The sequence below is a fragment of the Danio rerio genome, chromosome 5, assembly GCF_052040795.2.
Source record: "Danio rerio strain M-AB ecotype USA chromosome 5, GRCz13ab, whole genome shotgun sequence".
Lineage (NCBI taxonomy): Eukaryota > Metazoa > Chordata > Actinopteri > Cypriniformes > Danionidae > Danio > Danio rerio.
In genome coordinates, this window is record NC_141025.1 from 33818951 (window position 1) to 33835000 (window position 16050).

At 36.7% G+C, this 16050-nt stretch overlaps 2 protein-coding genes across 3 annotated transcripts in view; one reads left to right on the forward strand and one right to left on the reverse strand.

Annotated features, from left to right (window-relative positions):
- The first annotated feature begins 501 nt into the window (after positions 1–501).
- ier5l (immediate early response 5-like) lies at positions 502–2738 on the forward strand. The gene is given in 1 exon segment (NM_199754.1): positions 502–2738. A coding segment is annotated over 1 exon segment (918 nt). The 5' UTR covers positions 502–635; the 3' UTR covers positions 1554–2738.
- Positions 2739–7124: 4386 nt separating this feature from the next.
- Positions 7125–16050, reverse strand: part of ptpa (protein phosphatase 2 phosphatase activator) — a 16113-nt gene continuing 7187 nt past the window's right edge. Inside the window, 5 exon segments of one of the 2 annotated variants that reach the window (NM_001003425.2) lie at positions 7125–8192; positions 11187–11294; positions 13832–13932; positions 15543–15667; positions 15767–15866. In NM_001003425.2, the coding sequence (NP_001003425.2) occupies positions 8118–8192; positions 11187–11294; positions 13832–13932; positions 15543–15667; positions 15767–15866 (509 nt within the window). In that variant the 3' untranslated portion in view covers positions 7125–8117. 2 annotated transcript variants of the gene reach the window in all.

Below are 16050 nucleotides of genomic sequence, written 5' to 3' on the forward strand. Positions count from 1 at the left end.
TACTAATTTGTTTACATGGTTTGCATTCAAGTTATGCGCGCGTATAATTTAAAGTATAATCTTGCAAAGTTATTTTTTCTCATCTAATAATTTATTATTTTTAATAATTTAATCAAGTTTTTTATTATTATTTCAGCCCGTGCATGTGAAACATGCAGTGCTTTGTTGTTTTTAAATGTAGTTTTCAGTAAGTTTGTAAACTTGTGTGACATCCTTCAAGTTGTCTCTCCGGCACACATGACAAGAGCGCGCACTCCGATGTACAATGCGCCTCATGAGAACATTCCAGTTTGGTAAAGTCAGTTTGGAATTTGAATAGCACAGAAGAACCGCCTCTCTGTGATTGGACAAGATCAAAACCTCTGAGAGGAATCCGCTTGTCACTCAACGGCATTCTGGGCCTCTGATTGGCCGCGGGCGAAGTGGGCGTAAAGTTCTCCGCCATATATATACTATGGCAGCAAGCGCAGGCTAATGATTGCCTACGCTCACACGTTGAGGCAGAAACGACCGCGTTCAATGTTTCTCCACAGAGCTGACTTAAGCCTTCGTCCCCGAACGAAATATCGTGATTCTGACTAAAAGAAAGTTAGTTTCCTTCGTCGGAGAGGTGGGAAAGCATCAGCAGCCCGACCATGATCAACACCATGGAGTGTGCAGTGGATGCACAAAGTCTGATTTCGATATCTTTACGGAAAATCCACAACTCCCGTACGCAGAGAGGAGGAATCAAGCTGCACAAAAACCTGCTGGTCTCCTATGTGCTGAGGAACGCCAGGCAGGTCTACATGAACGAGAAGTACGCGGAGATCTACAGGATGCAGCAGTACGAGGAGGTGATGACGGTCTGCAACGAGATCCAGGAGCTGAACCCGCTGGATCTGGCGGAGGACTGCGAGGAGCAGACGGCGGACTGCTGCGGCAGCGCGAGCGAGTCAGCGAGCCTCTGCGGCGCGCTCCTGCCCGCCGTCGGTCACCAGACTTCACCGGCGGCGCAGCACATCCAGCCGGCCAGCGCCTGCTCGGTGCCCCTGGCTCTCCAAAGCGAGGAGGTGTGCAAAGCGGCGCCGGAGCCCTCGTTCTACCGCAGCTGCTGCGCGGAAGCCTACCCCGTGTCCAACTGTGACTTCTCGCCGGTAAACAACATGCACTGCAACAAAACTACAGTGCTCGACTTGGACACGCATGTCGTTACCACAGTAGAGAACGGGTATTTGCACCAGGACTGCTGCGCTTCGCTCCAACAGTGCTGCCAGGGCGCACAGAGCCCGGCCAAGAAACGCAAGCTTGACTTTGGTTACTACGTGTCCGAGATCGAGGAGGCACCGGATTTTACGCCGTGCAAAAGAGCGAAATTCGAGGACTCCTCATACGCGATCACGGAGCCCTTGGACACGTCGAACATTTCCAACCTCATCTCGATCTTCGGCTCGGGGTTTTCGGGACTGGTGAGCAGACAAGCGGACTTGGAACAAGCCTTAAACGGACAGTTCTGTAGCAAACAAGCCCTGGCGAGTTTAGGGGCTTGGACGCGAGCTATTGTAGCCTTTTGACTCTGTGGTTAATGCGAATTCAGATACTTTATGAAATTGTACAAAGTCTAAGACAAATTGACTTTTATTTTTGCAGCAAAGTTATTTAAGCCTTTCTGTTTTTATTTTTGGTTTGTTTTTGGTTTCGTTTCAGTGGGGGAGGCGGACAGTGGTTGTAGCCTACCACTTGTGATGTATCCTTTAAAACAAATGTCGATATTACAAACAAACGAAGTTGAATTTCGTTGCCTTAAACCCAACGCAGACTGCTAGCTATATGGCCACAAACATGGGAAGTCTCTGAATGTTTCGCTCGTGGATTGTTTCTTTTCTCTTTCTCCTCTTCCCCAGGAACTTTCGCAAAGATGTATTGTAAAAGAGCATTACTACTCACACGTAATGTTGGGAATAACGGGCTGCAAACGGGGAAGCCTACCCACTGCACGCTTATTTCTCAGTCTTTGGGCAGCCGTGTCATATTCTCTGACCAGTTTACCAGTAGAGCAGGCTACAGCAAGAGCTCGTGCTGTATGGAGCTCCAGGAAGAGCCCTGGCGCGCACAGACTACATTCTGTAATATCATATAAGGCAATCAAGTAGGCTAATGAAGGTGCAATATTTTGACCCCCCTCCCTGTCCGAGTTTGTTGTTTTCTGTATTCTCAAATGTGCTGTTGAAAGTGGAGAGGACTGGTGCGTTTTGTTGACTGCACTGACCTACAGCTCCAGTTCCTCTCGAGTGTGTTTGTAGTTCCTATGCCAGTCACCTCATCAACACTGAACGTTGGGGCCATCAATTAACACTACAACTCCCATAATGCACGCCGTGATTTAACCTGCCAGGTGTTTTTGTTGACTTTCCAGTCTCCAGCGTTAACCATTTCCCGCCCCCTTGCTCTCAGAAAAAGAAAAAGTTTAAGCCTTCACAGTAATTCATGATGCCAGCATTTGCTTGGTTTTGTGGGTTTGATTTTATTTTCTACAATCTTAGACCTTTTGTTCTAAAAAGGCAATCTCATAAATTAGCCATACGTCCTCACATTATATAAGCACTATGTGTATTGAAATAAAGACGTTTTCAGACGTATTCTCCATATTTTGTTGGTATTCTTGTATTTTTGTGCATATTAAATTGTATATCACCGGGTAAAACTGTTTTAGAAAGTATTTGTTTAAAATTTATAACCTTAATAAAAAATCAAACTTATTTTCTTTTGTATTGTCTCATTGTTGCACCTTTTCATCAACTAAGAGTGTCTCTCCACAGCTGACTAATTTAGGCCTCATGTTCAGTGAGCCTGACTTGACAACACAAACATCAACATCTTTATCACTTCTGTCATTATATATCAGTCATATTTCACAGCCCTTACTTTAAACAGAAAAAAACACAACTAAAGAACCATTACACAACTACAGCAAGCATTTCTGTAGCTCTGGCCTTAACTTTGCATGGTTTCATATGTAGACTAGATATTTTCACCTATTGTTTACCTGTTTTGGATCACCTGAAGTTTAATTTATAGATATATGCCCTTACCTGAGGGTAATTAAACTCACATTCTGCCTTAAATTAATCTATAACGACTTACGAGAAAGGAAAAGTGTCCCTCAAAGAGAATAAAGCAAAGTAATACACTCAAATCCAACATTGAAAACGAGCTGTAACTTTTACCTGACGCACGCGTCACATTCTGGTGGCGGGCACTGTGTTCAAGGCGCGCGCACTTTTTTAGCCAGAAACTCTCAGTAAACTTGCAGGCTGTGTTATCTCTGCTGTATGCCACATGGTGGTGTTCTTCAAAATCAATGAATGAAGGTATTAGAGCGCCTATGTAGCGGCACCTCGGGCTGACCTCGAATCCGCTGCTCCCTGCAACCCCCTCCACCCTCCCCTCCCTGTCCTCTCTCCGGTCTCTCTCTCTCTCTCTCATCTCCAGCCGAAACCTCTCGACTCCTCTCAATCTGAGATACCGCAGTACACCCGACACATCAACCTCATCATACAGTGGCTGTTATCAGCTCGTTGTGTTGGCTATTTTCGACGAGAATAGCCGCGTCGCGCGTATTTACGTTTCGCTTAGAATCGCAGGTAATTCGGTCGCGGGGTTTGTTTATGTGCTACATTATAATGCGTGTACAATTCTCAGTGTTGTAAAATTTATGTATTAAGCTTGTTTTTTGGAGAGCGACGGGCATTATTGTGAAACAACTGAAAGATTCAGCATGGCTTTATTCTCGTCGGTTTTATATGATGAGTTCTACTTAAACTCGTTTGTTTTGTTCTTAATAGGTTGCTTTAGGGAAATGCGCCTATGCTAACGCTAACAAATGTGTTTAATAAAAAGCCTGTTGTTATATTCGCTTAATTTTGACAGGAGATGTAGCGCTTACTCGGTCTGTGGTGTGTGGCGAGCTCCTCCGCGTGGCGAGCGCGGGAAACGCTGCCATGTCGAGCGCGCGCACGGAACCAATGCAGATTTTTTCGTTTTACGAGAAGGAAGAAGGACCCGTGCGCTTACGATTATACACGCACACAACATTCAACACAGATAGCACGTGTTTCGTTAGTTGCTGGACGTGATATATATACTAAACGCGCCTGTGTTTGTACTTTTCCAAAATGAGCAGCCTGGTGAAACCGGCTCAGAGGTAACATCAAATGTTAATGAAGACAAAAGGCACGACTTTAATCTTGTCTTATCTCGACTGCGCCTGTTGAACTCAGCAGTGGAGCCCGCGTCTGAATACAGCTGAATGGGGACGGGGGAGGCAGATGGGTGTTGGGGGTGAATTCGACATGCGTTCATGTCAATTACTCAGCAAGCAGAGCCGAGTCTCACAGTGGGGCGGCCAAACTACAGTGACTGGGCAGATGCTGGATTTGCCAACCACAGAAAGTGACTCAACTGAAAATAGACAAAGGGAATTGGCCTGGACTGAGTGTAGGTCTTGTGGCTAGCCTGTGCAAATGTCAAAAAAAGAAGCCACATAGGCTATATACTTTGCTTAATCTTTATTGTATGTAAAAAATTGAATTACTGATTAAATCAATATTAAAGCACCATGGTTTTTGAAATAAAACTATAGGATTGCCAGTTTTACAAACCATTACATTTTTAAGTTAAAATGTAGATAAAATGATTGTAAAAACCTATACTAATAATTCCATAGTTTGCCTAAATTATTTCAGTGATGAAACCCTTTAGTTTAGGATGATTTTTCACAAAAACAGGACAATGCTGAAACTTTAAATATTTGTTAACTATACTGTTACCTAATTCACAAATTGTTGATCTTGCCTGTACAAGAGTCACAATATTAGTGATCAAACTAATTGTGGAGGTTAGAAAGCAGATAATTATCAGTGCCATGGCCTATTATTAGTATACTAAATCCCCCAAAAAGCCAAATTTAAGACAAATAATTTCGAAAATTGAGTCTTGTGAAATTAACAGACTGTTAAAAATTCGTAACCAGTTTTAATACACCCCTAGCTAAATTGTCAATGTTAACTCAAGATTTGTTAGTGTCAATGAGGATTAATATAGCAGTTAACACCTTGGACTGTATTTTAGAAAAGCTAAGTAATCCCAGGTAGATCATTGAGACCATTAAGATTGTAGTGGTTTCTACAATCTCTTTTGGCCTATAAAGTCTTTAAAATAGTTTTATACATTCAAAAAGCTTTAAAAGATATTGTCATAAATCTACCACTTATTCCAAATCTGTTTGTGTTTCTTTCTTCTGATGTACACAAAAGAAAACCTTTTAAAGAATTTTTGGAATTAGTAAACATTGACTTCTCTTCCTACTATGGATGCATATTCATTGCAGTTTCTGACATTCTTCAAATGTTCAAATTTTCTTTTGCAATCAGGAAAAAAAAAAGAAAAAGAAAGAAACTCAGAAAAGCTTGAGGTTAAGTGTAATTTCATTTTGGGTGACAGCCCAGTTTAATTCTGACTGTTTAATTTAAAACAGAAATGTATAGTTGTGTTTTCGAGTTGATTGTTTGGTCCTAAGTTAACGCAGGTTCAATTGTGTGTAAATGTGTTCACACTGTTGTTTTTGGTTCAGAACCATGGTTTGACTGCATCAACTGAGTGCCAATTGTTGCTAGGAAACCACTACGCAGAAGACATTGAAATGAATGGATGCTCATCTCATTTTTGTACTTCTGATTTAGAATATTTTCTTCATTTTAAATCAACAAAACAGAACGGCACGTGTATCTGTTTGTCAGAAATATAATGCAATTTATCAAAAATAATCTTTTTTTACTTGGGTTAATATTCAGGGACCTTTATCATGAAGCTGGATTAGCTGGCTTGCCAGTTAAGTTTTAGTTTACTAAGCACCAATCTTGGATTTTAGGTAACACCAAGGCACCTTGACTTTATTCACTCTTTGTTGCCAAGGAATTATGGAGCAGCTGAGCTGAGCTACCTTCATAGTACCTAAAACCCAGACTTGGTGAAAACCAAACTAAAACTTATCTGGCTAGCCAGCAAATGCCACATGCCCAGGTGTGCAAGTTCAGAAAACATCATTCACCTGATCCAAGCGAACACAGAGTGCAAAAGCGCTAGTTTGAAAGCATTCTGAAAGGCCATTTTTATCCACTTCGTATTTCAAATGATTAGATTCTGAATCAAAGATGTGGTTCCATTAACTTTTCACAAACTTTTCATATAGAGCATTTCAATGTGGTCGTGTCATTGGCCCATGAACATTTCCTGCTTTTTATCAAACCATTTCATAACTTTAACAAGAGGCACTTCAAACTGAAATTCATGTTAAAACAGCTATCATAACATCCTTTATCAATATGTGGACCTTTTTGGATTCTCAGAAGTTAAAAAAAAATAAAAATGTAAAACAGGAAATACATTGGGACTATTGTTTTTGTTTGCATCCATCAAAATGTTCTATAAAGGGCCAAAAGCCAAATATCATTGAGAGCTGTGGCCGAAAGTATTTATACCAAGCTACATTACATTTAAGTTGCCATGGGTAATTTCCTAGTCTATGTCATAAGATTTAACAGTAAATAAAAAAACATGACTCTTATTAACTAATGCAGCATGACATTTAAAATGAAAACTTATTGCAATAATAACATAAACCTTCATATTTATAACAGTGGAGTTCAATGCTGAATACATTAGCCAAGCAGAATCTGTCTTTGTTTTGATTTGTCCTGTCAGGTGACGGTGTGTACATATAAACTAAATCTGATTCATTTACACTATTTAATTGAGACGTTTAATTTCAATTAGATTTTAACACTAAAACAAATAGACAAAAGATTATAAATGACAACATCATTCTTCCTCTCTTCTCAAATGGCGATGACAGCCAAATTAATTGCTTACTGCAGGCCAACTTTGGGCCCTAGTTTGGGCATCCCTGATCTAAAGTGTGAGCAATAATGTGCAAAGCCATCAAAACATACTCTGTGAATTGCAATATTTGTTTCGGTGTAGAAGTATGCACAAATATTTCCTCCAGTTCTAACACTTGAAAAGCTTTACATCCATATTTTAGTTCTTTGATTTTTTTCTTTCTTTTAAAATGATCACCCCAGTGGTTTTGAAGCAGACAGATCCCATTTATTTACACAGAATAAACTTTAAAAACCAAATACGCTTCACTGATTTAGCATAATAATAAACTTCCGGATTTCAATTCATTGCTTTGATTTAGCAATGGAAGACTATGGTGTTAGCTACATGTGCTGCTACCAAACTGTTAGCTTGAAGTGATTTCTTGACATTTTTACACATCGATTACTCGTCCTATTTGCAGTGAAGGGAATATGAAAGAAAGAAGCAGAGCAAAAAAAATGTAAAACTACAATGGTAGATAACATCTTAATGTCTTACACAGTTTAAAAAATACTATTCACAGCAAACACGCCTCAGCAATCTTTGATAACTGAATAGCAAGTTACTTAAAAAGTGCTTTTTAAGACAATGATGCTCCAAAAAACCTCTCGTAACACACATTGTTGTTCGTTGGCTTCAGACGTTTGCACACAGGAAATAAAAACCCATTAAACCAAAACCAAGCCTTCAACCGTTCACTGTGACAAGCTGTTCTTTATATACACATAAATACATATAAATGCCAGATGAAAATATATATATGTGCATTACTGCTCAGTGGAGGTGTCTGAGCAGTTCAAATTCCTGCTTGAATGGGGGTAGATAAATAAAACCTTACAGACAAATTGCATCACTTTAGAGGAATATCAGAAGTGGGATTTGATTTGCACAACTAATAGATTGTGAAGAGCAGGGCTTCTGAGATCCACTGTCCTGCAGAGTTCAGTTCAGCTTAAAAACTCCTGAACCAGATGATCAAGGTCAACAGGTTTGCTTACTTTATTTTGGTAGTATGTATTAGAGCAGCTTTGAAAAAACTGAACTCCTTAGGAAAATAGATCTACAGGAGCAAGATCGTTCACCTCTTGTGAAGAGAGCACATGTTAAGGTTTGTTAACATGGGATTGAAGCAGTTTCGTCTAGAGTTGGGGTCTTTGTTGTGCTCTTGAAGAGGTGTGCATTCGTTTTGTTGTTTCTCATGGCTTGACTGGCTGGATGGAGAGGAGGCTGCCAAACTTGAAATGCTGGATGACGGGGAATTTTTCTAGACACTGTGAAAGGGCGACAGAGAAAGAGTTAGCTTGTGTCATAGAAGTTTGCAGTGAGAAAATAGACTTGCTCCATTTCGAAATATCCATTGTATCCAAACAGACTCTATGCAGAGCAGGGTTATTTCAGTTAACTAAAACTAAAATCTTTTTGTTGCTGTTAGAAAAAGTGAAACCAAAGAAACTGAAATCCATAAAAATAATGTTTTGCATTTTACATGCTATAGAAAACCATCATAACTCTTTAAAAATAATATTTGTCATACAGTCTGAAATCAAATCATAATTTAAATCGCTTTTTCAGCCTTTGAAGTATTTTTGTAGCCCTCTCCTGACCGTTGACTTTCTACAACTTTATCCAGAAGGTTTTTAGAAAGCAGGGTGTAATATAGTCAAAGGTATGGATTTTCTCAGGGTATGATGATTTTCTATAGGCACTGTAATTGAATCTAACATTAAACATCTAGATCAGGAGTGCCCAAACGTTTTCTTATGATAGGCCAAAAACCTAACTTGATTGAGGCTAGTGGGCTGAAGGTAAATATAGCTGCCGTGGGTACTTCCTAATGTATTAAATAATATTTAAAAATAACTAGAAAACTTTGCTTTGTAATAACAAAATTTTGATATTAAACTAATAATTGATAATGAAATTATTACAGTCAATTCTTCATTTATAACAGACTGAAGTTAAGCCTGATTTATACTTGGGACAAAACGGACAAGGTTTTTATACTTGATGCATTTGCCGTTGGGGGGTGGTCAAAAGAAACCCACTGTAAAATCAGACGGATAAACAGAGAAGTAGAAAGTTTCCGGAACTACGTCAAATCATTAATATAGTTAAAAAATTTTTAACTAATTATTTTTATTATTTATTTTAATGATTATAAGCACTTTTGTGACCATTCAGGATTTTTTTAAATCTAAATTTTATACGTCATTTCATTTTGTTCATATCTCAGAGTTTTACCTATTGGTTTATTAAAATATTAATGACAACAGAACATTTGTTGTTTCTCTACAAATTAAATTTTTATTATGGCAAGAAAAAGGAAAATTACTAAAAAGTAATTACTAAAAAGTTTAGGCCGCTTCACAGTTCACACATTACTGTCTGGCAAATTTCTGTCCTTTACTTATGCTAAAAAGGTAATAATGATCCAACATTCCTGACCATTATCACAAACAAAGGCTAGAAAAAATAGGGCATCAGTATACTGGAAACCGATAGGTTGAAATATTCCTTTTCAGTTATCAAAGAAATATTTTGTTTCCTAATTATAGTTGTGTAACTATTAAATTTTTTTTATTCAAAATTGTAATATACAGTGTAAACCTATAAATGCTGGAAAAACATTTTCTTTAACTGTGTACCTGGGTCTTCACTTTTCACAAGACCTCTTTTGGGCTTTAACAAACGTATCCCTCAGGTTTTTCCAAACTTTTTAACAAAAACTTTCTACCTTTCCCGTGGCTGTTGCAATTTCTAGCCAAGAATTATCGGTCATCTGGTTTTCCCTATGATCACGCATGGACAGATCATAAAGATGTCTGTACAGACGTACCCATTTCAGATGAAATCTCTTTAAAAAGTGTTTCATATTCAACTCAAATCAAGCGTGACGTCGCACAAACTGTTCGCTCGAGTCTCAAAAAAAAAATCGTTGGATCGGAGTCAAAGTGAACCTCTGTAAACACAGCGATGATTTCACATTCGCAGCACGCACTCAAACAAACTAGCGAACACATCAAGTATAAACCGGGCATTACACTAGTTAAGATGCATCTGATTTAGCCTTTTTTGGCCCGCGGATTGTAGTTTGGACATCCGATCTAAATGAAACCAACATAATTAAATAACACTACAATAACGTTAATTCAAATTGTATAGACGAAAAAAAAACATAAAAATGACAAATCACAATTACTAAAACCTTTAAGATTAAAATGAAAATATTTATACTATTAATAATACTAGAATAGCCAATGTAAAATATTACAATAAAAAAAACTTTTCCATCACAAATAAATTTTAAAATAAAATGTATTCCTGTGCTGGCAAAAATTCCATTTTACATGATTACTCAGTTACGTGATCTTTCTGAAAAAATTCTGATTTGCTAATTTATTCCTTAAGAAACATTTCTAATGTTTTTGATTCTTAAAAGAGTTTTAGACTTAATCTTAAGACTTAAGATTTGAGCCAAAACTTTTCCAAGGAACTTTTCATGAACAATATTTAAAACAGAAATCTGTTATAAAGTTTCAAAGTTCTTTGCAGCCACTTTTGATCATTATAATTAATCCTTGCTAAAAAAAAATCTAGGATTGTGAAAAACTCTTGTATAATATCCTCAAACTACACACACACACACACACACACACACACACACACACACACACACACACACACAATAACAAAAGCGCATTGATACTGAGGTAAAGCCCTTCAATTATATATACTTTCCATATGCAGAGCTTTCATACTCAAAGCAGAGTCATTTAGCACCATCAGAAAGAGTCATGAGTCTGTCTGGCGGAGAGCAGGAGTGTGTGTGATATATACGGGGGTGGGGAAAGACAGACAGGGAAGGAGGAGGGGAATCTGCAGACAGACTGGCCCCTCAGCTTCACTCTGCAGGGGGAGGGAGAACAGCAACGCTTCTCCACAACACAGGATGTGGGCTTTTGGAGGAGGGGGAGAGGCGCTCGGTTCTTCCCCTTCAACACACATGCCTGCTCGATTAACTCTTTCAGCTCTAGGCTTAAAACTTCGCAGAGCAACTGAGAAGCTATGGCTTGGCAATTTATGGTAAAGCATTTATTAAAGTCACATGCAGACCGTGGGAGGCGGAAGCTTGAAATTGAGCTTTTTTTAATAGAACTAGTTTTTAAAAAATGTATGTACTGTATTGGAGAAGTTGGTGTCGTTTAACATTACACTATCAAAAAGCCACTGATATGTGCTGGTGTTTATGATATTGTGATACTCACTTCTGCTTTATACATTCGGATGAGGCCCTGATTCACTTTAGACCATGAAGGAACGGCGCTGATGTTCCAAAGCTGATTTGAGTGCTCGGCAAAAGGGCCTGTTTTCATCTAACGAGAAAGAAAAAATATATATATATATATATATACACATGGTGATTATGGAAATTATAGAAAACTTAAGACATAATGTGCAATCAGCAACATTTATTCAGCAACAGATATTTGCAAATCGATCTGAGTGTGAAGGCTACTTTAAATTAAATGTTTTATGTTTAACTGTTTTAAAAGGTACTAAAATAAAAAAAATAATAAAATACAATTTCTGTGTGTTCACCATAAGATCAGTAAAAAAAAAAATAAAAAAAATAAAAAAAAAAAAAAGGAAAAGAAAAATGTTTTTTATAATTCATATGCAAAATAAATACTAATACAAATAAACAAAAATACCAATTTAGCAGCAGTTTTTAAATGGCTCTATACATGTAGTTGCAGAAAAATTTATGTAGTTAAACCGGATTTTACACTTTTTGGCAGTTCTACTTAAATTAAAATGAATAAATAAACAAGAACATTTAAAATGTTTATATTGATAGTATATTAGTTTGTAAAATAAACAGAGTTTATGACTTTTGTAACATTGAAAGCATACATTTGCAAAAGCTTGAGTCTTTTTTTAACATGTTTTTCAATGTCTCTTGTTCAAATCAGAATTTATTTATTTGATCAAAAATACAGTATAACTGTTGAATAGTATTACAATGAATCTCAATTTTAAAATAACAATTCATATTTTAAAATGTATTGCATTAATGTGATGACCACATTTTTTTCAGCAGACATTACTCCATTACTTCATTTACCCAAAAATAAAATTAAAGACTTTTTTTCTGTTAAATACTGAAGAAAATATTTAAAAGACAGTTAGAAACCTGTAACCACTAGCTACGTTTCCATCCACCTATTTTTATGCAGATTTTGGACATGCGCATAAAAAAACGGTTGATGGAAATAGCAAGATGTGCATAGATTTTAAAAATGTGAATAAAAAACATATGCACATAAACTGAGTAGGATAAAGTTTTTATCCAATGAGAAAATATGTGCATAAACTGTGATGGAAACACTTTTCCCGAACTAATTTCAGTATGTGCATTAAAAAAGGTCATCTGATAATAAAATTGTGTGCATATGGATAAACCAGCAGGCTGAGCACATTGTAAAACATCTGAAATGTTGCTTTGGTCATTTTAAAACGCCTTAACCGTTTAAGTATCAGTGTTATTATATTATGAATAACCTCCAGAATCTAGAGCATCTGTGCTCCGCTTCCTCATACGCCACATGCATTAACTGCATGTCAGGATTGCCTTCTGAGGCGCAAGTCATTTATTAAATGAAGAAAAGATTCACGCAGTTTCTCCTACCACAGTAAATTCTGTTTTTACTGATGATATTTAGCGCTAGTTAATCAGGAAATTATGATTTTTTTCGCTTTCACTGGTTGGATGGAAACGCTGCTTTATTCACACATCTTTTATGCGATAATCCTATTTTGAGCAGAAAGTTAATTCGCATTTTTGGATGGAAAATAGCTATTGAATTCTATAGAATTTGTTTTACCTACTATGGAAGTCAAAGCTTACAGATTTCCAACAGTCTTCAAAATAATTTCTTTAGTGTTCACCAGAACAAAGAAACTTAAAGGTTTGAAAACACATGACGATGGAGTAAATAGTGACCGAATTTCCATTTTTGGATGAACTATCTTTTTAAACCAGTTAAAAACTAAAGGATTGTTTTGACGATGAATAGAATGAATTACTATAGTGAATAATTTTTATATATTATTAAAAATAAAATAAAAAAAAACATATATTACAAATAATAATCTTTTGTAACAGCATTAATATCTTTTCAAGCACTTAATTAAATGATATGCATCGTAGCTACATAAATATGTTCATTTCTTTATAACTAAAATCCTAGCGACTCTGTGTGTGAAGTAAAGAAACATAACTACAGACTCATCAGAAGTAAAGACTCATCAGGATATTATCAAAAGATTATCTCTTCAGTACTGTTAGTAATTTGACTATCATCATCATCATCATCATCATCAAGGCACTGTACTATGAGGCCTATTCATTAGAGTTTATTAGAGAGAGAGGCTGGTGGGCTGCCCTTGAGAGAGCACTTTATGAATGGCAGTGCTGTGTGGCTTTACTTCAACACACACACACACGCGCGCACAGCAAGCCGGACTTTCCAAAGCCCTACTAGCCGTTCACAGAGGAATGGAGAGAAGGAGAGGAGAGAGAGAGAGAGAGAGAAAGAGAGAGGAAAAAAAGAGAAAGGAGGAGGTGGACCCTTGGGGCCTGAGGAGTGATTCACAACAACGTGCAGGGAAGGAAGGAAATGACTCATGTGAGAGGAGTCCAAACACAACCTCTCTGAGAGAGAGAAAGAGAAAGAGAGAGAGAGAGAGAGAGAGTTTTAAACTATAGAATCTTAGAATTTACATGAATGGAACTTATGAGTTTCTGGCTGCTTGTGATCAAAATATCTGATAAACGCTAATTTAAAATGTGAAAATCTGTCTTTGCATCTTCCTCCCAAAACATGAACGAACGCTGAATGACACACACCTCGTTGATGAACTTAATGCACTCCAGAAACATGTAGTCTTGGTGGTACTCGTTTACAACCTTCTCCTCCACAAAGTGTCTGGGCTCCAGGGTTGGGTGGTCTAAACACAATAGATGAACAAACACCGTGCCGTTACTCACTCTGACCACTGGGTGTCGCCTTGACTGTTATTGGAAGCAACAACAAAATTAGGTCTTAAAGGGACAGTTCACCCAAAATGAAATGTTTTGAGCAGAAAACATATTTGAAGAATGCGAGTAAGGGGAAGAAACACACACACAACACACACACCACACAGAGTTGTTGCTGTTAAAGAAAATGTGCCATTTCTAAGTGAGAACACATTTAAAAAGACATGTTAAACTGTACAGAATTGGAGAGATATATGCAGCTTCAGACCCACACATTTCAGCACACACAATCCAGGACACACGAGCTAGGCAGGGGCGAACCATGGTTATTGTAAGATCAGTTTTCTTTTCTTTTTTATTGTTTATTGACAACTGACTCCTTAGGAGCATTACCGCCACCTACTGTATTTCACAAACATGGTGATCGAGACCGTCCGTGACTGTGAACAGTTTAGGGTTTCCCAATTCAGTCGTTATTTCATTATTATATCGTAATGATCATTTTAACATCTGTGCTGTTTTGCTACTCATTTTATGTAAATAAAAACAATTGTTTAAAACACTAAAGACTATTATCTTATTATGCAAATAAATAGTATTCAAATCGCTGGAGTAAAACAATAATAAAGTGTTATACATTTAATAAATGTAAAAAGATTGCTACATATAAAAATCTATTCTAGCCTATACATATTAACTTGCTATTATTTCCTTCATTATAATGAATCCATTATATAAATTAAACCTGTCCAATTTAGATCGTTTATTTATACAGCTGAAGTCAGAATTATTAGCCCCCCTTCGATTTTTTTTCTTTTTTAAATATTTCCCAAATGATGTTTAACAGAGAAAGGAAATTTTCACAGTATGTCTGATAATGTTTTTATATTTTTTATTTGTTTTGTTTCAGCTAGAATATACTAGTTTTTAATTTTTAAACACCATTTTAAGGTCAATATTAATAGCCCCTTTAAGCAATATATTTTTTTAAATAGTCTACAGAAAAAAATCATCGACATACAATAACTTGCCTAATTACCCTAACCTGCCTAGTTAACCTCATTAACCTAGTTAAGCCTTTAAATGTCACTTTAAGCTGTATAGAAGTGTCTTGAAGAATATCTAGTCAAATATTATTTACTGTCTTCATGGCAAAGATAAACTAAATCAGTTATTAGAAATGAGTTATTAAAACTATTATGTTTAGAAATGTGTTTAAAAAATCATCTCTCTAATAAACAGAAATTGGGGGCAAAAAAAATAAAAATAAACGGGGGCTAATGCTCTGTTCATTTGGGATATATATATATATATATATATATATATATATATATATATATATATATATATATATATATATATATATATATATATATATATAAAAATATATATAAATAAAGAAAAACTCAAAGGGAAGCTAATAATTCTGAATTCAACTATATATGAAAATATATTGATGACGAGGTCCCAGAAGACTTTATCCCGGATTGTGTGTGCTGAAACATCTGAGGGTCTGCTGGACTGCAGCTGAATATTATTGGAATTGGAGCCAAAATTATACACCAACTTGCAGTTTTACCTATAAGCTGTGAGCTTCCCCATATGAAGGGAAGAAACTGAAAGTCGTCAAGACCCCACACCCCCTGACTTCCTGCCGGCTCCATCCTGTACGTCTTCTGCAGTTTGCGCATCACTCGCAGATACCTGTGCCAATCATATCACAATGCAGTATGCATATGATTATGTTGATGCCATGAGCCATATATTTTCATATTTAGTCAAGACACAAGAAGACACACTAACTTGTCAAAAATATTAAATATAATGGCCAGCTGGTCCTCCATGCGCAGAGCTCCCACTTTACAAAGACAGCAGAGGAACGCAGCAAATGCGGCCTCATGACCTGCACATAAAAAATCTTATTTTGTATACTAAATAAAGCAGTTAGTATTACCTGCTTGGATGCTAACAATCTACAGCAAATAAAATCAAATATTGCCTAAATAAATATAATGTGCTTATATCAAATTAATATGCAACAATAATCCTAATCATATTTTAGCATCCTTGACGGGAACACTTTAAAT